The sequence below is a fragment of the Medicago truncatula genome, chromosome 1 (assembly GCF_003473485.1).
Source record: "Medicago truncatula cultivar Jemalong A17 chromosome 1, MtrunA17r5.0-ANR, whole genome shotgun sequence".
NCBI lineage: Eukaryota > Viridiplantae > Streptophyta > Magnoliopsida > Fabales > Fabaceae > Medicago > Medicago truncatula.
Window position 1 is genome coordinate 13,734,434 of NC_053042.1, and position 27,594 is coordinate 13,762,027.

A 27,594-nucleotide genomic window follows, 5' to 3' on the forward strand; every position below is an offset into this window, starting at 1 on the left:
CGCACCATTAAATACTCTCTCTCTCTCACAAACACACACACACATTTTCAACATTTAAAATTTCCACATACGATATTTTTTAATGGATAAGATTTAACTAGACTCTCATCATCTCGTGTAACTCCGGAAAGGATTCAGACCCCTATAGAGATTTCCCCTACACCATTTGTATTCATTTCACTTGCACACTTGGGAAATGTTAGAAAGAGAAAAAAATTGTACTTCTTTTAGAAACAATTAAAAGATATCTATTTTGATATATATATGTGTACTCAAATGTTTGTGATCATTCAAGATTTTCTCGAACAAAGTGATTGTGGTTAAGTGGCTAATGAGCTCCTTATGTGACGAATTATTTTGCAGAACTCGAATTCAATTCATGGGAACATCTTTTGTTAGGTTTTGCTTACATCTCGACCGAACTCTGAATTATCATAACCTATTTTCCTTAAGAACCGGAGAGTTTTTTTTTTATAAGGCAAGAGTCCAGTGGCATAAGAAATGAATAGGAAACAATCCAAAAGTTGGAATGTCTGGCAATTCCAGTCTATATCGAGTGCTCATATATATTATTAAAAAAGGAAAAAAATAAATACAAAAAAGAACTGAGGGGATGTTAACCTAACACAATCAATCCACATAAAGTGTATGTCAACCCAATCAGGTAATACAAAAAAAAAAAACAACACTAGTGAATGTCTAACATACGGTGTATGGACAAATCGTTAACACGGAATGGATCCAAGAACCAAGAACTCCTTGCAATAACAACAAGTATAACGTCTCTTTCGAGCCAAACAGTCCAACATCAGGTAGACTGATGATGATTTTGAAATCTCCCCAAATTATATAGAGCCAAACTTCGTGAAGGTGAGAGATTCTACCGCCAATCGGAGAGTTAACACCGTAGAAAATTCAAGACTTTCTCGGTTAGAAGTTGCTGGTGAAAGAATAATTAAAATAAAAAACTTGAGATGATGTGAATGAGAAAGAGGTTGTTATGGATTTGTGGTTATTTAAAAAAATAATTGAATAAAAGTTCAGGATTCCGCCAAGAAAATTGATTTAAGTATTATTTTTCCATGGACGTCATTGTGGAAGTAAATATTCCCACCGTCTAAATTAATTTATTAATTTTCATTGGAGTGTATGAATTAATATTAATATTATATTTATTTAAAAATGTGCATCATGTTATATGAAGACGACAGATCCAATATAGAAGTTTCTCTCAGAAAAAAAAAGCTTAATTAATGATTTGATCCTTAAGTTATTTGTTAGTTACATTTTGGTCCCATAAATTATTAACGTTACAATTTAGTCCCTTAAGTTACTATTTGTTAGCCAAATAAATCTTCACCGTGAGTCTTTTGCCAAAACGTTAAATAGGCACATGTGAACGGTGACGTAACAACTTGCAACGTATATCTACCTTAGACATTGGATTAACGGTTTTGACGGTGGGGATTTATTTGGTTAACGGAAGATAGCTTAAAAGGATCAAATTGTAACGTTAATAATTTATGGGACTAAAATGTAACCAACAAATAAATTAATGGAGCACATTAGTCAAAAAATAAAAGATACAATATAATAGTTCCACTGCCTATACTGTTACGTAGATTTCAGAGTTTATTGCTTTTGAAGTCAAACAAAAAAGAGCTTTGTTGATTTGAATTATTATAGTTTCATTAATATAATTTTACGTAGATTTGAATTATTATATGTTCCACTACCAAATGTGCATGACGTGCAGAGTTTATTAAGTTTCTGTTCTTTTTTTTGAAGGATATTAAGTTTCTGTTCTGAAACATAGTTTCTTAGAGTTTATTGTTTTTGAAGTCAAACAAACAAAAAAGAGCAGTGTGGACTGTGTTATCCTATAATTGTTGGATTGTGTTTAGATCCATTTGGGAAGCAGATATTCTCACTGCCTTAAATAATTTATTATTTTGATTGGAATATAGATGGTATACTTTAGAGGCAGGTACGCATTTATTTATTTTCCTTCGGTTATAGTAAAATTTTGCAATTTGAGAATTGAGAAAGGGGTTGGTGTAGACTTGAGGATAATTTAAAAAAAATATAACTGAAATTAAATATTCAGGATTCTACCAAAAAAATTTGATTTAAGTATTATTTTTCCGTAGACTTGATTGGGAAAATAAATATTCCCATAGTCTAAAGTCTAAATTAATTTATTAATTTTCATTGGACTGTACAAATTAATATTTATTTAAGAATGTGCATCATGTAAGATATATATAGTAGTTCCACTGCCTATAGTAGATTTCAGAGTTTATTGCTTTTGAAGTCAAACAAACAAAAAAGAGCTTTGTTGATTGTTTTTCAGATTTGAGTCTAATTAATATCTTCTTATTTCTCTTTTGTCTTTCAGATTTTTGTTATTTTCGCATTTTTATAAGAAAAAAAGAAAAAAAATTACCAAAACCAAAATACAAAACTCAAAAATAGTGATGGAAAGTTATCTCATATATTGTTTGTATTTTTAATTTGTTGTACTACTCACTCCGTTCATTTCAAGGATTAGAGTTTCTTGAGAGTGGTTAGAGGTAGGTACACATTAACTAATAGATAGTAAAATTTTGCTATTTGAGATTGAAGTTTGTTTTATTATTTTGTTGTTGTTTGCAGATCATTTAGTTTCTTCTTTTGAAGCCAATTTGCATCAGTCTTGTAGATTACATCATTAATAGCACCTGTTGTTCCGTTGTTGATTCATAATCTAGCAGGTAAGAGGTTCATGCTCTTCAATAAAAATATTATCAAAAGGCCCAATGATCTTTCTTTTTAGTAATTTAATTTGTTTTTTATAAGCAAATGAATTAATGAAAGTATAAAGGGTACTCAATCCCATTACAAAGTAATAATAACCACTTTGAAGACAAGTCAAAGGATTAGAACACCAAATAGAAAAATTAACGCTTTGCTTAATTCTAGATTTAGCTACAAACCAAAACCAAGATATATAGAGTTTTGATGCCATCAATCATAAACCGTTTAGTGGCCAAACATACACATAATCTATTTGTTTAAAATTATAACAAACTAACAATCTAGTAACTTTGACATACAACTGTGAAGATTCTTTCTTTTAAAGAAAAATTGTGGAGACTAATCTTTCGAGTTTAGTGAAATCTAAATTGTCAGCAAACTCTCCCTAAGAGTTTTAATGCAAAGAGTTTTAATGTTACTGATTGACAACAAATTTACCATAAGAGTTTTAACATTGTTGCACGCACAAATCCAAATTTGAACTCAAGACTTTTTTGTTTTTTTCTCACCCCCGTAACTAGGATCTTTGACCAACTCTCCTAACTCTCCTAACATGATGTTGTTTTTTATTTTACATGTTCATTTATATCTTTAATTTTTTTACTGGTTAAATGTAATATACTCAACTCAAATTACTAATTATAATCTGTTTTGGAATTAAAGATGTTTTGAATTCCGCTAAAATGATTGAATTTTTCTTTTGGATGCTGCAAGTAGAGCTGTCAAAACGGGTTACCCGACCCGTGTCCATGACGGGCTTGGTGTAACAGTCTGTTTTCCCAACATAAAAATTTCTTTTAAATAATCAGAGTAATCATCACAAACGGAATGCTACACTTCTTTTCTTAAAATCATAAATATACTCCCTCCGTTCCTTTTTAATTGTCACTTTTGAGATTTTTACACAAACCAAGACAACAAATACTTTTTACTACTTTTGATGCAACAATTCATCTTTTTCCTATAATAACCTTCATCATTTAATATCTCATTTCATTTACTTCTCTCTCTACAATAAATAATCAAGGGTAATAAAGGCAAAACAACATTTAATGTTGTATTGAACTTTGAAAGTGACAGTTAATTAGAAACAAAAAAATTATGCAAAAGTGACAATTAAAAAGGAACAGAGGGAGAAATAATTAACTAATTATCCTTCAAAATCAACAACATATTAATTCAATACTTCGCAGCGGAATTTATTTCAACATCTAAAATAGTCTTGGCACGAAGGCCTCATCAAAACATCTCATAAAAATCCAATTAACAACTAAATCATGTAAAATCATAAGCAATACGTAAGGAATAGAAAAACATGCAACAAAGTCCCCTCTCGTTACGTATCAGAGCACCTAAAGACACACGTGAGAAGGAAACCACTCACGACAACAACTACAACAACCAAATCTCGATTACCTGCAAGTTACTCATACGAAGAGCAACATTTCCAAGCAGAAGGGGTGAGATTTCACAAAACAATAATATTAAGCATAAATTCATCAATTATATTTAACAACATAAATAACTTCAACATATCATAAATAATAATGCTTCATTAAACACTTCATTAAGATAAAGCAACCTAATAATTCATGGACACAACTCTTCAACTTGACAACTCGACAACTCGACTCGACAATGCGACCTAATAATTCATGGCATCAAGCCCTCAACTTAATTGAGCAAAGGCTCCAGGGCATCAAGCCCCCAACGTGTTGAGCAAAGGCTCTAGGGCATCAAGCCCCCAACATGAATGAGTATGCATGGACTCAACAACTTAACATCTTAGAAACATCGACCTCTTATATAAATCCAATAATTTGGAACAACATCTTTCATCTTAGACCCACTCATGCAGCTTAGTTAATAAATAAACAGCAACATAGGCAGTACATAAAACAGTTCATGATATAACAATATCAAATGCAAATCAACAACATCTCAAACATCATATATAATTCATGTAATGCATATACAAATATATCACATTATTAACAACATCAAATCATCTATATCAGGCTTACTGAAACAACAACAGTAAGAAAAGCAACTTAGTTTCTTACCCCATGATCAACTCACATCAACTCGTGCGACAAAGGTCACATTTATCCTAGCAAGCAGTTTGTCTCACAAGGGCTCGCGAGGCGAGAGCCTCTACTCGCTATGGCGAGTTCACTAACATGGCTGCTCTCCTTGGCGAGTAAGCTACTCGCCTTGGCGAGCTAGGACCTGGGTGCTCTCGGGAACTTAACATAATTCACCCAGAAATCTCATTTTTAACTTCCTTGTGTTCAATCTCAATATAAAAATTTGCCTAATCATTATTGTACATATTCAGGCATTCAAAATCATCTAAAGCTCGACTTAATAAGTTAAATCACAAATCAAGTTTCCGCACTGGTCAAACTCGCTATGGAGAGTGATCTTCTCTCTATGGCGAGCTGCAACATGCAACTCGCGAGGCGAATGGGACTTGCTCGTGAAGCAAGCGATGAAGTTCATCACTCGCGAGGGCGAGGATCATCACTCGGGAGGCGAGCGATGAATGTTGGCTCGAGAAGAATTGCAGTTTTCACGAAAATCCACCTAAAGGCATGGTTTTAAGCTTAACATTGATTCCAGATATCATCCTATGGATTGTGTAAGGTCTGTACACAGTTCCTACATCAATCTAACAATTTTTCATCAATTAATCATCAATTTATCACTTTAACCTAATTCTCAAATTCTCAAAAATTAATCCTACAACCTGTTAAATACAACCATCAGAATCATAGACTTAATAGAATTGAATGTTAGTTCCACCCTTACCTTAAGAAATCGATGGACAACCTCTTCTTGGTTCTTCTCTCTTCTTGTTCTCCCTTTTCTCCCAAAAGTGATTGTACGTGAAAACTTTTCTAAACCTAGTTCTCACCTATTTATATCTCCTCTATCTATTCTATCTTATTCCTCTTTTTCCCACAAAACTCTCTAAATTCACAAAACAGCCCCTCATCTCAATATTTATTTTATTTTCAAATCTTATTCTATTAAATAATAAAATAAGACTTCTCAAATAAAATATCACACATCACATAATCACATATAAATCACATAAATCATCTTAAATCATATAAATCATCTTAATAAACTCTAAACTCAACAAAATAATTAAATAAATCAAAGTGGGCGTTACAACTCTCCCCAACTTATAAGATTTTCGTCATCGAAAATTTACCTCATGCAAACAACTCTGGAAAAGATTCCAGCATCTTACTCTCCAACTCCCACGTTAAGCTTTCACCAGTCGCTTTGTCCCAAATGACTTTCACAAGAGGTATCTCTTTGCCTCTCAACGTCTTCACTTTACGATCTTCAATCCTCATCGGTAAAGTCTCAACCGTAAGGTTATCTCTAACTTGCACATCATCACTTTGGATCACGTGAGATGGATCCAGAACATACTTCCGAAGTTGCGACGCATGAAATACATCATGCAAATTCAAAAGATGCGGTGGTAAACCCACTCGATACGCCACCGTTCTAACTCTTTCCGATATCTGATACGGACCAATAAATCTCGGAGTCAACTTCTTTGACTTCAATGCGCGTCCAACACCAGTCACTGGAGTGACTCTCAAAAATACATGATCTCCTTCTTGGAACTCAAGGTCTTTCCTACGCTTATCATGATAACTCTTTTGTCGACTCTGCGACGCTTTCATCTTTTCTTGAATCATTTTAACCTTCTCAGTAGTTTGTTGAACAATTTATGGTCCTAAAACCACACTCTCACCTGACTCAAACCAACACAACGGAGTTCTGCATCTCCGACCATACAAAGCCTCAAAAGGTGCCATTCCAATACTAGAATGATAACTGTTATTGTACGTGAACTCTATCAATGGAAGATGACTATCACAAGTTGATCCTTGCTCAAGTACACAAACTCTCAACAAGTCCTCTAACGACTGAATCGTTCTTTCCTACTGACCATCTGTCTGCGGATGATACGCCGAACTCAACCTCAACTTAGAGCCTAAAGCCTCTTGCAAACTTTTCCAAAATCTAGAAGTAAATCTTGGATCTCTATCTGATACAATGCTCGAAGGAACACCATGCAACTTTACAATATCACGAATGTAAATTTCCGCCAATTGAGCCATTGGAAAACTAATATTAATCGGAATAAAATGAGCCGACTTCGTCAATCTATCAACAATCACCCAAATTGCGTCATTCCCTTTAGGATTATTCGGCAAACTCGTCACAAAATCCATGGATATACTATCCCATTTCCACTCTGGCACATCTAAAGACACCATCATCCCAGCAGGTTTCTGATGCTCAACTTTCGACTTCTGACAAATCAAATAGGAATACACAAACTGTGACACATCATGTTTCAACCCAGACCACCAAAACAACTTTTTCAGATCATGATACATTTTCGTAGCTCCCGGATGGATACTCAAGCTACTTCTATGACTCTCTTCAAGAATCATTTTCTTCATCTCCTCATCGTCAGGAATACAAATTCTACCTCGGAATCTCAACACACCTTGGTCATCGATTTTAAAATCACTATTTTCAGTCTCATTACTATCAACCAACAAATCTACAAACTTAACATCGACTTTCTGCGCTTCTTTAATACTTTTCAGAAATTCACTATCAATCTTCAGCATTCCCAGCTTCACACTCTGAGATGACAATTCACAGACTAAGCTCAAATCTATAAACTGTTCAAGCAACTCGAACTCTTTTACCATCATGGCGGGCATATGCAAAGTCTTCCTACTCAATGCATCTGCAACAAAATTAGCTTTACCTGGATGATAGTTCAAACCAAAATCATAATCTTTCAACAATTCAAGCCACCTTCGCTGTCTCATATTCAATTCCTTCTGATCAAACAAATATTTCAAACTCTTGTGATCGCTGAACACTTCAAATCTCGAACCATACAAGTAATGTCTCCATATTTTCAACACAAAAACCACAGCACCCAACTCTAAATCGTGCGTAGGGTAATTCCGCTCATGAATTCTCAATTGTCTCGACGCATAAGTTACCACCTTGCCATCTTGCATAAGTACACCACCTAAGCCCAACTTGGACGCATCACAATACACCACAAAAGGTTCATCGGACTTTGGTAGAATCAAAACCGGAGTTATCGTCAACCGCTTCTTCAATTCACTAAAACTGTTCTCACATTGAACATCCCACACAAAGGCTTTACCTTTACAAGACAATTGCGTTAACGGAAGTGCCAACTTGGAAAATCCTTCTATAAATCTTCTGTAATAACCAGCCAATCCCAAAAAGCTTCTAATCTCTGTAACCGACTTAGGAGTCTCCCATTGCGATACTGCTTCAACTTTAGAGGGATCTACTGCAATACCACAACCAGAAATAACATGGCCAAGAAAACTCACCTCTTTCAATCAGAATTCACACTTTGATAATTTAGCATAAAGCTTCTTCTCTTTCAGCACTTGCAAAACAGTCTTCAAATGTTCGGCATGTTCTTCCTCAGACTTGGAGTAAATCAAAATATCATCGATGAATACTACCACGAAACGATCCAAAAATGCATGAAAAATGCGATTCATGCACTCCATAAACACACCTGGCGCATTTGCAACACCGAAAGGCATCACTTTATACTCATAGTGTCCATAACGCGTTCTAAAATCCATCTTCTGCATATCTTCATCTTTCACTTTAATCTGGTGATAACCTGATCTCAAATCAATCTTGCTGAAAACACGTGCACCCACTAATTGATCCATCAATTCTCGGAAGTGGATACCTATTCTTTATCGTTACTTTGTTCAACTATCGATAATCAATGCACAATCTCATACTACCATCTTTCTTCTTAACTAGCAATATCGGCGCTCCCCAAGGTGAAACACTTGGTCTTACAAACTTTTTATCAAGTAAATCTTCTAACTGTTTCTTCAACTCAGCCAACTCAGAAGCTGACATACGGTAAGGTGTCATAGACACAGGCTTCGTACCCGGAACAAGGTCAATCGAAAATTCAACTTCTCTTTCTGGAGGCACATCAGGAATTTCATCAGGAAAAACTTCTGGAAAATCGCATACCACCTGTAACTTATCAATCACCTCTTGATTCTCAATAGACAAGGATGCCATCAAAGAAAACATCAAAATTCCATCACGTTCTAATTGCTTCAGCTGCTTGGTAGACAAAAACTCTGCGCCACTTTCCTCTTCAGCAGAAGAGAAATACACCGACTTGCTAAAACAAGTAATGTGAACATGGTTGTACTCTAACCAGTTCATACCCATGATTACATCCATGCCACTCAAAGGTAAACAAACCAAGTCAATTTCAAAATCACGATCAAACATAGACAAAGGACATCTTAAACACACAAGAGAAGTAGTCACCAAACCCTTAGCTGGAGTTTCGACAACCATCTCTCCATTCATATTTGACATAACAGGACCCAAATTAGAAGCACAATCAATAGCAATAAAACAATGCGTAGCACCATTATCAATAATAGAAACTAAAGGTGTACTATCAAAATAACATGTACCTCTAATCAAACGATCCTCGTTCCCAGTCTGAGTACCAGTCAAAGCAAAAAATCTCCCAATAGTCTGCGCCTTCTTAGGCTTCTTGCATTGCGACTCAATGTGACCTTCCTCATTGCAATTGAAACACGCAATATCATCATGTTTACACTCAGCAAGTGTATGCCCTTTCTTTCCACAACGAAAGCATCTTTTCACGTCTCCAAGACAAGATTACTCTTGTGGCCTTTCTCACCACAAGTATAGCAAACAATCTCAACAGGAGCATCTTTCTTTCTAGGCCGCCTCTCATCAATCATTCTCTGTTTTCCCTTATCAGCAGGAGCACTATAAGGCTTTGGACGACTCTGCTGACCTTTGACTTTTCGCTCATTCACAATCTTGTAATGAGTCTTAGTATCCTCCTCATAAATCCTGCAACTGCTCACCAGCTCAGAAAAAGTACGGATCTTCTGGTAACCAATTGCCCGCTTGATCTCAGCACGCAAACCATTCTCAAATTTAATGCATTTAGAAAACTCAACAGTCTCAGCAGTGTAGTGCGGATAAAACTTAGCTAGTTCCACAAACTTGGCAGCATACTCAGTCACAGACATATTTCATTGCTTCAGCTCAAGGAACTCGATCTCTTTCTTCCCGCGAACATCTTCCGGAAAGTATCTGTCTAGGAACTCTCTCCTTGCTCTAGAGTAGGTAGAAGACTAATCCACCAATAATCAGCTTCCTCAGCTAGCATGTGCGTACCAAAACGCACTTTCTGAACCTCTGTGCACTGCATGACACGGAACACTCTCTCAATCTCTTTGAGCCACGTCTGAGCTCCATCAGGGTCATATCTTCCTCTGAAAGTAGGAGGATGGTTCCTCGGAAAAGTCTCCATCATCCTTACTTCAACATTTGCACCAGCATTTGCATTAGGCTGATGCCACACAGCTTGAGCCACAACTTTTAGTGCAGCAGCAATCGCAGCGTCGTTTCTTCCAGCCATTCTTAGTTCTCTACACAACAAACAATCGAAACAACATAAGACAGTATTCAACTGTTACTAAACACGACACGACTCATCTACTTGGTCGGACAGACCGACCTGCTCTGATACCAATTGTAACAACCCGTTTTCCCAACATAAAATTTCTTTTAAATAATTAGAGTAATCATCACAAACGGAATGCTACACTTCTTTTCTTAAAATCATAAATATAATAATTAACTAATTATCCTTCAAAATCAACAACATATTAATTCAATACTTCGCAGCGAAATTTATTTCAACATCTAAAATAGTCTTGGCACGAAGGCCTCATCAAAACATCTCATAAAAATCCAATTAACAACTTAATCATGTAAAATTATAAGCAATACGTAAGGAATAGAAAAGCATGCAACAAAGTCCCATCCCGTTACGTATCATAGCACCTAAAGACACACGTGAGAAGGAAACCACTCACGACAGCAACTACAACAACCAAATCTCGATCACCTGCAAGTTACTCATACGAAGAGCAACATTTCCAAGCAGAAGGGATGAGATTTCACAAAACAATAATATTAAGCATATAATTCATCAATTATATTTAAAAACATAAATAACTTCAACATATCATAAATAATAATGCTTCATTAAACACTTCATTAAAATAAAGCAACCTAATAATTCATGGACACAACTCTTCAACTTGACAACTCGACAACTCGACTCGACAATGCGACTTCAACTTGACTATGCAACTTAAACCTCTTAATCATGCATGTGGTACCAATCCAGGGCATCAAGCCCTCAACGTATTTGAGTATTAATATACTTCCAAGGCATCAAGCCCTCAACTTAATTGAGCAAAGGCTCCAGGGCATCAAGCCCCCAACATGAATGAGTATGCATGGACTCAACAACTTAGCATCTTAGAAACATCGACCTCTTATATAAATCCAATAATTTGGAACAACATCTTTCATCTTAGACCCACTCATGCAGCTTAGTTAATAAATAAACAGCAACATAGGCAGTACATAAAACAGTTCATGATATAACAATATCAAATGCAAATCAACAACATCTCAAACATCATATATAATTCATGTAATGCATATACAAATATATCACATTATTAACAACATCAAATCATCTATATCAGGCTTACTGAAACAACAACAGTAAGGTAAGCAACTTAGTTTCTTACCCCTTGATCAACTCACATCAACTCGTGCGACAAAGGTCACATTTATCCTAACAAGCAGTCTGTCTCACAAGGGCTCGCGAGGCGAGAGCCTCTGCTCCCTATGGCGAGTTCACTAACATGGTTGCTCGCCTTGGCGAGCTAGGACCTAGGTGCTCTCGGGAGCTTGACATAATTCACCCAGAAATCCCATTTTTAACTTCCCTGTGTTCAATCTCAGTCTAAAACCTTGCTTAATCATTATTGTACATATTCAGACACTCAAAATCATCTAAAGCTCGACTTAATAAGTTAAATCACAAATCATGTTTCCTCACTGGTCAAACTCGCTATGGCGAGTGATCTGCTCTCAATGGCGAGCTGCAACATGCAACTCACGAGGCGAATGGGACTTGCTCGCGAGGCGAGCGATGAAGTTCATCACTCGCGAGGGCGAGGATCATCACTCGGGAGGCGAGCGATGAATGTTGGCTCGGGCAGAATTGCAGTTTTCACGAAAATCCACCTAAAGGCATGGTTTTAAGCTTAACATTGATTCCAGATATATGGATTGTGTAAGGTCTATACACAGTTCCTACATCAATCTAACAATTTTTCATCAATTAATCATCAATTTCTCACTTAAACCTAATTCTCAAATTCTCAAAAATTAATCCTACAACCTGTTAAATACAACCATCAGAATCATATACTTAATAGAATTGAATGCTAGTCCCACCCTTACCTTAAGAAATCGATGGACAGCCTCTTCTTGGTTCTTCTCTCTTCTTGTTCTCCCTTTTCTCCCAAAAGTGATTGTACGTGAAAACTTTTCTAAACCTAGTTCTCACCTATTTATATCTCCTCTATCTATTCTATCTTATTCCTCTTTTTCCCACAAAACACTCTAAATTCACAAAACAGCCCCTCATCTCAATATTTATTTTATTTTCAAATCTTATTCTATTAAATAATAAAATAAGACCTCTCAAATAAAATATCACACATCACATAATCATATATAAATCACATAAATCATCTTAAATCATATAAATCATCTTAAATCATCTTAATAAACTCTAAACTCAACAAAATAATTAAATAAATCAAAGTGAGCGTTACACTTGGGCTTTGACGGGTCGGGCCAAAAAGGCCCAGACGATAAACGGGCTCAAAAATATTTGTCCAAGCCCAGTCCTTTGCGGGTTTTCGGGCCAGCCCGATTACTTAAAGCTTTTAATTAAAAAATTACACTAAAAAAATATCAATCAATATTAAACTTTTCAAATTACCAATGTTAATTTGTCATGAGCCAAATATTACACATTAAAGTAGACATTGTTAGCAAATTATATTCAAATCCACATTAATACAATTGAAAAGAGCAAGGTAAAGTTACACACAATTTATATTTATACTGACCATGTTATTCTAAGTAACCAAGGGAGTGATAATTCATCTATTTATTTAGGCAGTACTTAGAATATGGAGTGATAATTCTTCAATTTATCTTTATAGCGTAGGAAATTTAATATTAAAAAATAGGTTTAATTGCATTTCTGGAATAATATATTTTAGCAAATGATTCAGTTATTATGGGACGGAGTGAGTATGTAATTTTTTAATTAATAGTTGTTGTTTTTCAAAAGAAAGTTACTAATTTTAGTTGTTTTATCATGTAAGACAAACCCATGTTAAATTAGTGCAACAGAGTTGAAAATTGTGTGATTGGGTTATGTTTAAAAAAAAAAAAAAGTGTCATTGGGTTAGTAAGTATTTGAGTTATTATACTGTGTGTCAATCACGTGCAGAGTACCACTGTCTAAATTAATTTATTATGATTATGTTTCTGCTCCTAACCATGCATAAATCTACTACACAGTCTAGTCCAAATCCATTGGACTCCGAGTTTATTGCTTTTGAACTGTCTGTCTTTCAGATTTGAGTCTTGAATTAATCTTTTCGTATTTATGTTATTTTCCCATTCCAATGGCAATAAAGAGAAGAAAAAAACAAAAAACCAAAAAAATAGTGATGAAAAGATATCTCATATATTTTCTGCATTTTTAATTTGTACACCAAAGAAATTGGCTTTGTACTTTGTACTCACTTTGTTCATTTCATAGTTTAGAGGTATGCATTAATAAATTTGTTCCCCTTCACTAATACAGAGTAAAATTTTGCAATGTGATTGAAGTTTTTTTTTTTTTTTTTTTTTTTTAAACATTTTGTCGTTAGTTGTTCTTTGCAGATCATTTAGTTTCTTCTTTTTAAAGACATTTTGCATCAGTCTTGTAGATCGCACCATCAATAGCACAAGTTGTTTCCGTTGTTGATTCATAATCTAGGTAAGAGGTTCATGCTCTTCAAACATGATCAAAAGGCTTAATGATCTTTCTTTTTTGTAATTTAATCTATTTGTTCAAACATTATAACATAATAATAACCAAATATTCTCTACGCATAAATGTGGAGACTAATCCTTTGACGTTAAATAGGTTGATTTTAAAACTGTTCATGGGATTGGACAAATTAGGGGGCAAGAGACCGGAAAAGAACTATAATTTTTGTATAAAGTATAAGTTGTCTAAAATACCAAAAATAACTTTTTATCCACCAAACATCGTACAAGACAAAAAAAATTCCAATACCTTAAAAGTTTGTGTTATGTTTTGTCAAGTATTTACTTTTTAAACAAATTTAAAGTTGCATGTCCAAGTCCGAGTTCGTACTCAACACATTTTTTTTCCTATAATCCACCGAGGATCTTTGACAACAGTAGATACCCCAGGTATCCCCACAGGTTTGGCCCTTTGGGTCCAATATGAGACTAGTTCTCGAGTTGACAAAAATACTTTCATATTGCCAACTCTCTCACCATTATGTTGTTTGAACTAGATTCCTTGGCTAAGCCTCTTGGATTAATTCAAACATTTTTATTTTACATGTTGCTTACTTGTATCTTTAATTTTTTTTATAGGTTAAATGTAAAATGTTTAACTTAAGTTATTAATTATAATAAGTTTTAGGATTAAATATGTTTTGGATTCCTTTAAAGTGACTGAATTTTGCTTTTGTTCACTCTAAATTATTTTGATTTGTTTTCATCCGTCTGTAACTAATTTTTTATACCGATCTGCAAAATTCGTTAACTTCTTATCAGTCTATGGAAAGTCACATAGATTGTGTAGTTGTCCAAGGTAAGACCCAAGTGGTGAAATGAATTATATTTTCTTGAGCTCAAAAATGAGTTATATTTATCACTTAAAAACAAAATGCATAGGATAAAAAGTATTGAGTTCAGAGTATAACAAAGGAACATAAGTATGCAAATGCAAGAACCCAATTTATATTAAGCACATTCTACATTCGATAGAAACAATACTTTTAAAAATTGAAGGGATGAATTTTATTTTATTTTAATTGAGATTAAAACTAAATTCAGTCTTTTTATAGAGATAAAAAGTATATTTTATCTTTTGATAAGAAATACAAGTCTTAAATTTTTGATTGGTTACACATGATTGTAATGAAATTCAATTTGCACTGTCTACCTTTATAATTGGATTTTATTTTCTACATTTTTCTAATTCTAACCAAAGCATTTTCTATTTAATAATTGCAGTTTTCTATCGAAATTAAGAGTAATGTGTCAATGTCCTTACATTTTTAAATGTTGCCCTTGTTTCTTTTGCCCTCATCCATAAATACTAAATAGTATCTTTTACCTTCACTTTCAGATTTTGACTCAAGTCACAAAGAAGAGGAGAAGAAACGAAAATCAATGGAGATTTTAATTTCTGTTGTTGCAAAAATAGCCGAATATACCGTTGTGCCTTTTGGACGTCAAGCAAGTTACTTGATATTCTACAAAGGTAACTTCAAGACGTTAAAGGATAATGTTGAAGATCTTGAGGCTACAAGAGAAAGAATGAACCATTTGGTTGAAGGAGAAACACAAAATGGTAAAGTAATTGAAAAAGATGTTCTGAATTGGTTGGATAAAGTGAACGAGGTTATTGAAAAGGCGAATGGGCTCCAAAACGATCCTCGCAATGCCAATGTTAGCTGCTCAGCATGGCCGTTCCCCAACTTGATTTTACGACATCAACTAAGTAGGAAAGCCACAAAAATTGCAAAAGATGTTGTTCAAGTTCAAGGAAAAGGGATTTTTGATCAAGTTGGATACCTTCCCCCTCTAGATGTAGTAGCCTCTTCCTCAACAAGAGATCGTGAAAAGTATGACACAAGAGAGTCACTTAAGGAAGACATTGTGAAAGCTTTAGCAGATTCTACTTGCAACATTGGGGTCTATGGTTTGGGTGGGGTGGGTAAGACCACTCTTGTGGAGAAAGTTGCTCAAATAGCCAAGGAACATAAGTTGTTCGATAGAGTGGTTGAGACAGAAGTATCGAAAAATCAAGACATTAAAAGGATTCAAGGGGAGATTGCAGATTCCTTGGGTCTGCGATTGGAAGAGGAAACTAATCGTGGCAGAGCAGAACGCCTTAGACAAAGAATCAAGATGGAGAAAAGTATCCTTATCATTCTAGATAACATATGGACCATACTTGTTTTGAAAGAAGTGGGGATACCAGTTGGTGATGAACATAATGGTTGCAAATTGTTGATGACAAGTAGAGATCAAGAAGTGTTACTGCAAATGGATGTTCCAAAGGAGTTCACTTTCAAAGTTGAACTTATGAGTGAAAACGAGACATGGAGTTTGTTTCAATTTATGGCAGGGGATGTGGTTAAAGATAGCAATTTGAAAGATCTACCATTTCAAGTGGCCAGAAAATGTGAAGGTTTGCCTCTTAGGGTAGTGATTGTAGCACGTGCAATGAAAAATAAGAGGGATGTTCAACTTTGGAAAGATGCATTAAGAAAATTACAAAGTAATGATCATATAGAGATGGACCCGGGAACTTATTCTGCTTTGGAATTGAGTTACAACTCATTGGAGAGTGATGAAATGAGGGCTCTCTTCTTGCTTTTTGCATTAATGCTATGTGAGTCTATAGAGTACTTTCTCAAAGTTTCAATGGGGTTGGACATATTGAAGCATATTAATGTCATAGATAATGCAAGAAATGACATGGATGATGCAAGAAATGTCATCGATGATGCAAGAAACAGACTTTATACAATAATCAAATCTTTGGAGGCGAGATGTCTTTTGCTTGAAGTTAAAACAGATGGAATTATCCAAATGCATGACTTTGTTCGTGATTTTGCTATCTCCGTAGCACGTAGGGATAAACATTTACTTCTAAGAGAACAATCTGATAAGGAATGGCCACACAAGGATTTTTTTGAAAGGTGCACGCAGATCGTTCTATATAGGTGTGATATGCACGAGATTCCTCAAACGATTGATTGTCCAAACATTAAGCTTTTCATTTTGTTCAGTAAGAATCAATCTTTAGAAATCCCCGATACTTTTTTTAAGGGTATGAGAAGCCTTAGAGTGCTAGATTTAACATACTTGAACTTGTTATCATTGCCCACATCGTTTCGGTTACTAAAAGACCTTCAAACATTGTGTTTGGATCAATGCATTTTGGAAAATATGGATGCACTAGAAGCTTTGCAAAATTTAGAAATTCTTTCCCTTTTGAAATCTTCAATGATCAAGTTGCCAAGAGAAATAGGGAGATTGACTCAATTAAGAATGCTTGATTTGAGTCATTCAGGAATAGAAGTGGTCCCACCAAACATCATATCAAGTTTGACTAAATTGGAGGAGTTGTACATGGGAAATACCTCTATAAATTGGCAAGATGTTAATTTAACAGTTCAAAATGAAAATGCTAGCATTGCCGAGCTTCGAAAGCTATCCAACTTGAAAGCTCTAGAATTACAAATTCGTGAGACTTGGATGTTGCCAAGGGACTTGCAATTAGTGTTCGAGAAGCTTGAAAGATATAAAATAGCTATTGGAGATGTGTGGGACTGGTCTGACATCAAGGATGGAACCTTAAAAACATTGATGCTCAAACTTGGTACAAACATACATTTGGAGCATGGAATTAAAGCATTGATTAAAGGTGTTGAGAATTTGTACTTGGATGATGTAGATGGAATTCAAAATGTGCTTCCTCACCTAAATAGAGAAGGATTTACATTGCTGAAACATCTCCACGTCCAAAATAATACTAACTTGAATCACATTGTTGACAATAAAGAGAGAAATCAAATCCATGCGTCCTTTCCCATGTTGGAAACACTTGTACTTCTTAATCTTAGAAACTTGGAGCATATATGTCATGGTCAACCTTCAGTTGCTTCTTTTGGAAGTCTCAGTGTTATCAAAGTAAAAAATTGCGTCCAGTTAAAGTATCTTTTCTCCTTTACAATGGTTAAAGGACTTTCTCACCTTTGTAAGATTGAAGTTTGTGAGTGCAATTCTATGAAGGAGATAGTGTTCAGAGACAACAATTCAAGTGCTAATAATGATATCACTGATGAAAAAATCGAGTTTCTTCAATTGCGTTCTTTGACTTTAGAACATTTGGAGACACTTGATAATTTCACCTCTGATTATTTGACACATCATAGAAGTAAAGAAAAGTATCAAGGTCTAGAGCCTTATGCTTATACTACACCATTTTTTAATGCTCAGGTATGTTATTTTGTTTTTAACTTCTTTTGATACAAATGATATAATTTTTAACTGTGTAATATGTACAAACAGATTAATTAATGAATAAATTGGTACGTTTAGTGAAAAAACAATTGAGTAAAAAAAGAGTAAATGAAGTAGAAAAGCTTTTTTTTTTTTGAAGGAAAACTAGAAAAGCTAATAGCAGCATTATATCGTCATTTAATAAATGATAAGAATATTAACAATTACATCTTGCTCAAGATTTTCAAAGTTAAAAGTTAGTGTTTATACGTAAGAAATATTTAGATATATTTTTTTATTTGATGACTTCATATTGTTTTATAGTTGGTACTTTTTAAATTAAACTATTATTGTTATGTAAGAATCCAACTTTGTAGTCTTATAGTTATATATGGTACTAAAGTTCCATTAGGAATATCAATCAATCTTAAAGTAACTATCACATTGTACATCAATCTTGTGCTGTATTGCACATCATCTCTTAAATTCTCTCTATGGGTTTCTCTAATTTCGCAGTAATCAATGTAAATATTTTGGACCTTTTTTACCTCGTTTTGATTAATTATGGACCTAACATTATTAAATGTTTAGAAAGCATGTACTCAGCTCCGTATCTTTTTATTTGAGTAGTTTACAAAAATTACGGATATTAAGAAAATTTATTGGAGTAATAAATTTGTCTCAAATGTATGTGATTATTACTAGATTATCTTTAATTAAAGATATATTAAGGTTAACTTTTCATATATTCAGACAAATTGATAATATTAATAAGGCGATGCCTTCAGTAATGATTTCTGTTAATTTGTTTTTATGTAGGTTGCATTTTCTAATTTGGATACCCTTAAATTGAGCTCACTTCTCAATTTGAATCAAATTTGGGATGACAATCATCAATCAATGTGCAACTTGACTAGCTTGATTGTGGATAATTGTGTTGGATTGAAGTATTTATTCTCATCTTCTTTGGTTGAAAGTTTTATGAACCTCAGACACCTTGAAATAAGTAATTGTCATATGATGGAGGAGATAATAGCTAAAAATGACGGAAACAATGCTTTGAGAGAGGTATGATAATTCTATTATTGGGAGCATCCAATTAATTTTAAATAATTATTTATACTGATGGTGGTTATTCATGATTTCATAGGTTCATTTTTTGAAATTAGAGAAAATCATACTCAAGGATATGGACAACTTGAAGACAATATGGCATCACCAATTTGAAACATCGAAGATGTTGGAAGTGAACAATTGTAAGAAAATTGTGGTGGTTTTTCCATCTTCACTTCAAAACACATATAATGAGCTTGAGAAGTTGGAGGTTAAAAATTGTGCTTTAGTTGAAGAGATATTTGAATTGACTTTCAATCAAAATAACAGTGAAGAGGTTATGACACAATTGAAAGAGGTTACTCTAGATGGACTGTTGAAGTTGAAAAAGATATGGAGTGGAGATCCTCAAGGAATTCTTAGTTTTCAAAATCTAATAAATGTACAATTGAAGGGGTGTGCACGCTTGGAGTATCTGTTACCACTCTCTGTAGCCACTCGTTGCTCACATCTCAAGGAACTTTGGATAAGAGATTGTTACAACATGAAGCAAATTGTTGCAGAGGAGAAAGAATCTAGTGTGAATGCAGCTCCCATATTTGAGTTTAACCAACTAAGTACTTTATTGCTTTGGAGCTTATACAAACTCAATGGTTTCTATGCTGGAAATCATACTCTAGCGTGCCCATCTTTGAGGAATATTAATGTCGCTAGATGTACAAAGTTGAAATTGTTCACGACATTATCTACAAGAAGCTCCAATTTTCGAGATGGCAAACACTCTGTTTTAACGAAACAACCGCTTTTCATTGCCGAAGAGGTACGCATATCTTGAACACACCATGTCTGTACGAATTGGTGTTATTCTTCTGAAATACCAAACAATTAGTATACTTGTATTCAATTGAATTAGATTAGATGGTGTGTATTTCATATTCAAAAAAGTATTTTCATAATTTCGATAAAGGATATATACGAGTTTAAAAGAAATTGAAAAAATGACAAATTTTAGTCAATAGTAATTATTGTTTGACTCAATAATAAAATGTTTAATTCTTTTACATTGTTGTTTAAATATGTTTTAGGTGATTCCAAACTTGGAGGCGTTGAGGATGGGACAGGCGGATGCTGACATGATATTGCAAACTCAAAACTCAAGTTCCCTCTTTAGCAAAATGACTGTTATTGGCTTGAGTGACTATGAGAGTGAAGAGGCAAGATTTCCTTATTGGTTTCTTGAAAATGTGCATACTCTTGAGTCACTAGTTGTTCAGTGGAGTTGCTTCAAGAAGATATTTCAAGATAAAGGAGAAATAACTGAGAAGACTCATCCACATATCAAAAGACTGTCATTGAATCAATTACCTAAACTTCAACATATATGTGAGGAAGGATCTCAAATTGACCCAGTTCTTGAGTTCCTTGAACACTTAGTGGTTGATAGCTGTTCTAGTTTGATAAATTTGATGCCTTCCTCTGTCACACTTAATCATCTGAGGCGGTTAGAGATAATAAAATGCAATGGGCTAAAATATTTGATCACAACTCCTACTGCACGAAGTTTGGACAAACTCACTGTGCTGAAGATAAAAGATTGTAATTCACTTGATGAAGTAGTTACTGGAGTAGAAAATGTTGACATTGCTTTTATGAGTTTACAAATTTTGATGTTGGAATGTTTGCCAAGCCTCATCAAGTTTTGCTCTATCAAGTGTTTCATGAAGTTTCCGTCGTTGGAGAAAGTAATTGTGGGGGAATGTCCTCGTATGAAGATTTTTTCTGCCGGAAACACAAGTACACCAATTCTTCGAAAAGTTAAAATTGCAGAAATTGATTCAGAATGGCATTGGAAGGGAAACTTAAACGATACAATATACAACATGTTTCAAGATAAGGTATGTTTATTTACCACTTTACTTCTTGTGTAACAATATAATGATTTGGTTTTCTATTTTCTTTTGTTTTCTTTGGACACATGATAGCTTTTATTAATGATTTGGGTTTCTTTTCACGGGAATTTCAACTATGTATTGAACTAACATTTATCATATAATAACATTATTTGTGGAGTTGTAGTTAACAATCAAGGTTGAAGAACCATATTCTTAAATTGTAGAACCAGATTCACACGAAAAAGTCTCTAGAAGTGTAGATCAAAACTCTGACATAGCTAAGATCTGCCAACGACATCACATCTGCTGTATTTTTTAGTGACCTCAACTTCGTAAATCCTCATGAGTCTGACCCATGCTCGACTATTGCGTTCAAGCACTACAAGAAAATTGCCATATACCTACGGAGGTTTATAGTGACGGACGAAAATCTGTAGGTATTGATATGTTTTACCTACGGAAGTGGCCGTAGGTATAGGTATCTTAAAAAAAAAAAAAATATAAAAAGTAATACAAGAGAGCGCGCCTAATGAAAACTATAGACCGGGAAAGATCCCGCTTTTTCCAATTTTTTCCACCTCTAAATTGAAAATATATAAAAAAAAACTCTAATAAAAACAAAAAAAAAACCCAACTCTTCCCATTCCATAACACGGTTTCATTCTTCACCCATTTCAGAATCCAAATCAAAATCTCACTCTTCCAAATCCTGAAATGGCCAAATCAAAACCTCACCTTTTCTTCCCTGATTGAAACCTCATCCTCTCTTGTTCTTCCCCGTTCCCAAATTGCAACACTTTTCACACCCAAATCGAATTCCTTGAAGATCAACTGAAAGAATCTGAAGTCAAATCCCTCTATCTCAAAGCAAATGAGATCCTGTAAGGCATCAATTTTCACGTTTCTTCTGTTTTTACTTTCTATAAGTCATCAAAGGACAAAATTCTGTTATTAGGTTTTCACTATTTTCACTTGATTTTTTGATTTATTTTTACTATAATATTTGTTGATTTTTTGATTTGTTTTGATTATGGTTTTAGTATGATAGTAACAATTATCTTTCAAGGAAAGTTAGTAGGTTTATTTTTTGATTTGTGTTGATTTTTTGATTTGTTTTGATTTGTTTATTTTTACACAGCAGCAACAATTATTTTAATGAAAAGTTATTTTATTTTTAGGGTATCTTTCAAGGAGATTTAGTAGGTTTGGGGAGTGTTTGGGTTGATGTATTTGCTTTTATATACTGGCATAAGTGTTGTGAGACTGTTATTTGGCAAGAACTTATCAAAACAGCTTATGACATGTTCATAAGCTGTTTTCAGCTTATTCTCATAAGTCATCGAAGATAGGCTATTAAAATAGCTAATAGTTTATGCAAAAGCAATATAACTTGATTTTGGCAAGAACTAATAGTTTTGTAAGACTGTTGTTTGGCAAAAACTTATGAAAACAGCTTATGACATGTTCATAAGCTGTTTTTAGCTTATCCTCATAAGTCATCGAAGATCTTGATTTAACTTAGTTTTCCATTTAAGAAAATATAAAGGGAGGTTCTGTGAAAAGTAATGACAATGATGAACTAAAGACATATGTAAAAAAAACTGGTTAAAAAGACAAATAGCGAAGTAGCGAGACTGAAGCAATTATGGCCAAATCAACAGTTGTAACTCATTCACATATTTTCATGAATTTTCATTTGCTATATTTAGCCCCACATTACTTTTAATTTACATGTCATTTATTTATGTTATACCATTTGGAACTAGGTGTGAATCAAATGACGCATATAGTTTGAATGTTAACAGAAAGTTGAAACAATTAATGAGAGAGGTAGAGATGCTAGGTGTTAGTGTTGAAACTGAGCTGCATTTGTTCTTCCCTGTTTGGTTAGGCTTCGGTGTCTCTCCTTATAAGTCATCACTCATCAATGTCCACTGATGTAGTTAGTTGGATGTATATAATAAAGGTATATTCTTGTTGTGAGATACTAATATTGTGAAGGTAATATAAAACCAAACATATTAGTATTATACATCTCTGACTTAAATTGATGGAGTAAGTCTGTAACTTTGTTTTGATCTACGGTTGTAACTCATATTACAGTTACTTAGTTATGATGCTTTATGGACATCTTAATATTACTTTGTGTGCTAATATATTGCCTAGTTTGTAATTTGATTAATTTCATAAAATAAAATTTTCAAATGATATAGCATCAAGAATGTGATGTGTACATTAATTGCAATGAAATGCGTACGGTAACAAATTTATACCAACAAATGATAGGTCTCGGCAAGTTTTTAGTGACGGAAATGTTTGTAGGTAAAAACCATTTGCAGTTCTATACCTACGTCCAAATCTGTAGGTAAAAAGTTTTTGTATTTCTAATTAAGTTCTATACCTACGCCAAAAATCCGTAGGTAAAACATAATTGTTTTCTCCAACGGCTATAGATTCCGTAACTATAGGCTGTAGCGACGGCTCAAATCCGTAGGTATAACACCAGTATCCACCACGAAAAAAATTGCCGTAGGTATAGGTAATTTGGCATACACCTACGGTAAAAGGATATTTACCTATGGTTTTCGGCTGTCACTAAATGTCAAGTTTCTTGTAGTGAAGAAGGGATCTAATAGCGTTGAAGTTTCCGCAAACACACCAATTGTCTTCTTAGTTATTATTAATAATGTCACCCAAATGTAACCACAGAGCTTGCCTACCAATGGGATCACATGGTGCATACACATTGGCAATAAAAAACTCACAACCACTTTTGACAAAGCGACCGTGAATAATAAGTGAACTAGCCAACATCCTGCTGTCCCACACCTCCGCTTCCGAGGTATCCCATAGAGTTAAAATACTGCCTGAAACTTCAACAGATGGCTTAAAAGAGAATCCAAAAGTAAGCAGCAGACCCCCAAAGAGAGGTACAAAGTCATCAATATTTTCGAGTTTAGTTTCTTGAATACACAGAACCCAAGGTTGATGAGACCGAACCAACTTCAAAACATCCTTCTGCTTCTCCCAACCACCCAGACCACAATCATTATATGAGATAATATGCATAATAACGAAAAAACACCCCAAAAACCACACCACAACAAAACTAACGGTCTTTCAAATTGGCTATATGCCTAGCCTGGTTGTCAATTTTTTCTTCTCGTAACGTTTAAGTAACTGAATCAATACATGACGGTCTTCAGCATGCATTCTACCTTTTAAAGCTGCAGAACGGTTAGATGGTTGAAGTTTCGGAGTTGGAGAATTAATTGTGTTGTCAGCCAATTTGATGTGGTTATTGATCCATTTAGTGCTCTACGGTCCAGTGATGGGCGGTTGTATTTTTTCTGCCGAAGAAGGATTAGTGGAAATAACATGGGTGGTGAGGTGAGAGGATTTGGGCAATATAGGAGAGCCAACCAAATGAAGAGATAATGGTAAAGTAACGTGAGCATGATTTTGTGATTGGTTTGGTGGCACTTTATCAAGACATCCTGCAGTAGAAGAGTTAGAAGTAGATACAAGTTTGACAACTGGACATCCCTTGGCAAGTGGTGGTAGCTTGGACTCCAAAGAAGCATTATGAACTAAGGAGTCAATGATATGTTCATGTTCAGGTACTTCATCCGGATTTGAAAATTCTGAAGTTGAGTCCGATTCAAGATCCTCAAAAAAAACATCAGCCGAGAGACCGAGCTCTAATTCTTCGACAATTTTAACTTTACATAGCTTGTCATCAAGTTGATTTCCTCCAAAGTAGTGATAGAAATAGGGATTCGAGCAAATTCTAATCGTTCAAGATTTGCAGTGCTCAAATCAATTTTTAAAAGTCTACCAAACATCGAAGAGGCATAAGTTGAAAAACTGAGTGGTCCAAGCATGCAAAGGGATGCCATATAGTCGCAACCACGCCCCCCTTTCATATTTTAATTCATCATTCTTGGACCAAGGAAAAAGGCCCGAAAAAAATAAATTAAAGAATTCAGACGCATCCGTAGTAACAGTCCTGATATTTTCCGTGCCGGAGCAAGTCAGGAACACATTATCAGCACCCATTGGTATAACTCTGACATTCTCAAACCCCACCCACATCTTTAATTTTCTGCTGGACTAAAAAAACATGCTCTCCATTCAAGACTCTTGCAATAGCCCCCCATACTCGCCCATTCAAAAACTTGTTTATCAGATGAAAATTTCCGGACATACTTCTTCCCCCAAAAAACATTTGCAGAATTATTCAATTTCCAACAATAACATCAGCAAAAGAGGCACCTATCTCATAATTCGCAGCTTCAACATTAACCACATGTTTTTGCCATTAGCGATTTCTAGTCTAACTCGTTCACACTCAGACTGACTAGCACGGTCTTCTTCTTTCACCAACTCAAATACCTCTTTCCTTAAACGAGAAATAGATATCTTGTCTTGTAATTTTTCAACTCCCTCAATAATATTTTTTTTTCTCCCTCAATATGATTCTTAACTCCCTTAACATGCTTACTTTTTCCTCCCTCGTAATGGTTATTACTAACACCACCAAACCTATTGAAACATGCAATGGCAGCCCAAACCTTAAGATGACCAAAGACAACATTGTTTAGAGCCTTATTTAATTTAGCAACATCTCTAACATGAGTGAAACGCACGAAACCAAACAATTGACCTCTTTTATTTCTAAAACGTGAAACAAAAAGATTCGTTAAGATACCGCAGACCTCAAACCCTTGTCTCGTATTCAGATAATGAATATGATCAGGTATATTGGTAAAATAGAAAGTAGCCATTGTCAGAATACCTTGAGAACCAGCAGACTTCTTTGAGGAATGACGCAGATGTTGCTGATGAAAGTGTGACGTTAATGCGGCTTACAGGTCCTTGACCTGCCACGTGATTGAAACCCATATCTTGAGCTGTGATCATAATTGTTGTTGCGGTAGCAGATAGGAATGCTATAGTAGCAGCGATTAGGGCTTCTGCCATGATCATCAAAATAGCGCACACCACTTGCACATGAACAGGACCTGTGGAGATGTTCACGTTGCGGCTTAAGGGTCGTTGTGTCATAGAAAAGAACAAGAGTTTAAACATCACAAGATCTATACTTATAATTTTAATCAAAATCTAACTAATTTTCATGAAAATATAAATTTTATAAAAAAATGATGATAATGTATATGTGTTAGTGCAATAAAAAGAACTGAGAAACGGTTAAAAAAGTATATACTAGTGTTAGCCCGTCCACTGTTTTTTTATTTTTTAGAGGGAAGCCCGTCCAATGCTAGTATATATAAAGTACGTCAATTGAAAGACAAATTAGCATTTAGATAAATAAAATGATATTTTAAATTATCATTTTGGGAGAAAAAATGTAGGTGGTTATTTATAAAACAAAACACCATAGAAGTAGTTTAATACGTGAACTTATAAATAGCATACTTTTAGGCTTGTTAACAAAATAATGTTGAGAAACTAAAAGTCGTATTATAGGTGATTGCATCCTATATATAGAGCACTAGCTACAAACAATCTACCCAATAACTACCATCTACAAATATTTCTTTTGACATGACTAATTTTAAAAGTTATCATTAAAGAAAATTATTATTATCCTTAATTTTAAAATGAATAGAATTGTTAAATTGAGTTTTACATTAATTAGTGTATAATATACTATTTTGTAAATGCATTATATTTTACAGCTACGTTTGTTGAACTAACTCACAATACAATTGTTTTAACAGGTGGGATTTGGTAGTTTCAAGCATTTAAAACTGTCTGAATATCCTGACCTTAAAGAGTTCTGGTATGGTCGACTTGAGCATAAAGCATTTAGGAGTTTGAAGCATCTAGTGGTTCATAAATGTGATTTTTTATCCGATGTGCTCTTTCAACCTAACTTGGTAGGAGTACTGATGAACTTGGAAGAATTAGATGTGAAGGATTGTAATTCATTAGAAGCAGTTTTTGATTTGAAAGGTGAATTCACAGAAGAAATTGCTGTGCAGAATTCTACTCAATTGAAAAAATTAAAACTATTCAATCTTCCAAAACTGAAACATGTATGGAAAGAGGATCCACATTACACTATGAGGTTTGAAAATTTAAGTGATGTATCTGTTGTGGATTGCAAAAGCTTGATAAGCCTCTTTCCATTCTCAGTGGCTAGAGATATGATGCAACTTCAAAGTCTTCGAGTACGTAGCTGTGGGATTCAAGAAATTGTTAAAGAGGAGGAAGCAACAAAGGAGATAGTTAAATTTGTGTTTCTGCAGTTAACATCCATTATACTTCAATATTTGCCCAAACTTAAGGCATTCTTTGTTGGGGCCCATTCTCTTCAATGTAAATCATTGAAAACAATAAATTTGTTCGGATGTCCAAAAATAGAGCTATTTAAGGCAGAGCCTTTGAGACACCGAGAAAGTTCCAATAATGATGAGCTCAATATCTCAACTAACCAACCTCTTTTTGTGATTGAAGAGGTAAGTATAGCATTAAATATCATTCTTGC

The 27,594-nt window shown here is 34.4% G+C and overlaps 1 protein-coding gene across 9 annotated transcripts in view; it reads left to right on the top strand.

Annotated features, from left to right (window-relative positions):
* Positions 1-2,378: 2,378 nt before the first annotated feature.
* The window catches only part of LOC25479472 (uncharacterized), a 135,899-nt gene continuing 110,683 nt past the window's right edge, over positions 2,379-27,594 (top strand). For 3 of the 9 annotated variants that reach the window (XM_039834218.1, XM_039834219.1, XM_039834217.1), the window contains exons 1-8: positions 2,382-2,573; positions 2,656-2,753; positions 13,759-13,855; positions 15,248-18,132; positions 18,955-19,203; positions 19,286-20,008; positions 20,274-21,083; positions 26,825-27,565. In XM_039834218.1, coding sequence (XP_039690152.1) covers positions 15,292-18,132; positions 18,955-19,203; positions 19,286-20,008; positions 20,274-21,083; positions 26,825-27,565 — 5,364 coding nt within the window. In that variant the 5' untranslated portion in view covers positions 2,382-2,573; positions 2,656-2,753; positions 13,759-13,855; positions 15,248-15,291. Of the gene's footprint in view, positions 2,574-2,655; positions 2,754-13,745; positions 13,856-15,247; positions 18,133-18,954; positions 19,204-19,285; positions 20,009-20,273; positions 21,084-26,824; positions 27,566-27,594 lie in introns of all 9 variants that reach the window. The other 6 variants (XM_039834214.1, XM_039834213.1, XM_039834206.1 and 3 more) reach the window with 6 other exon arrangements.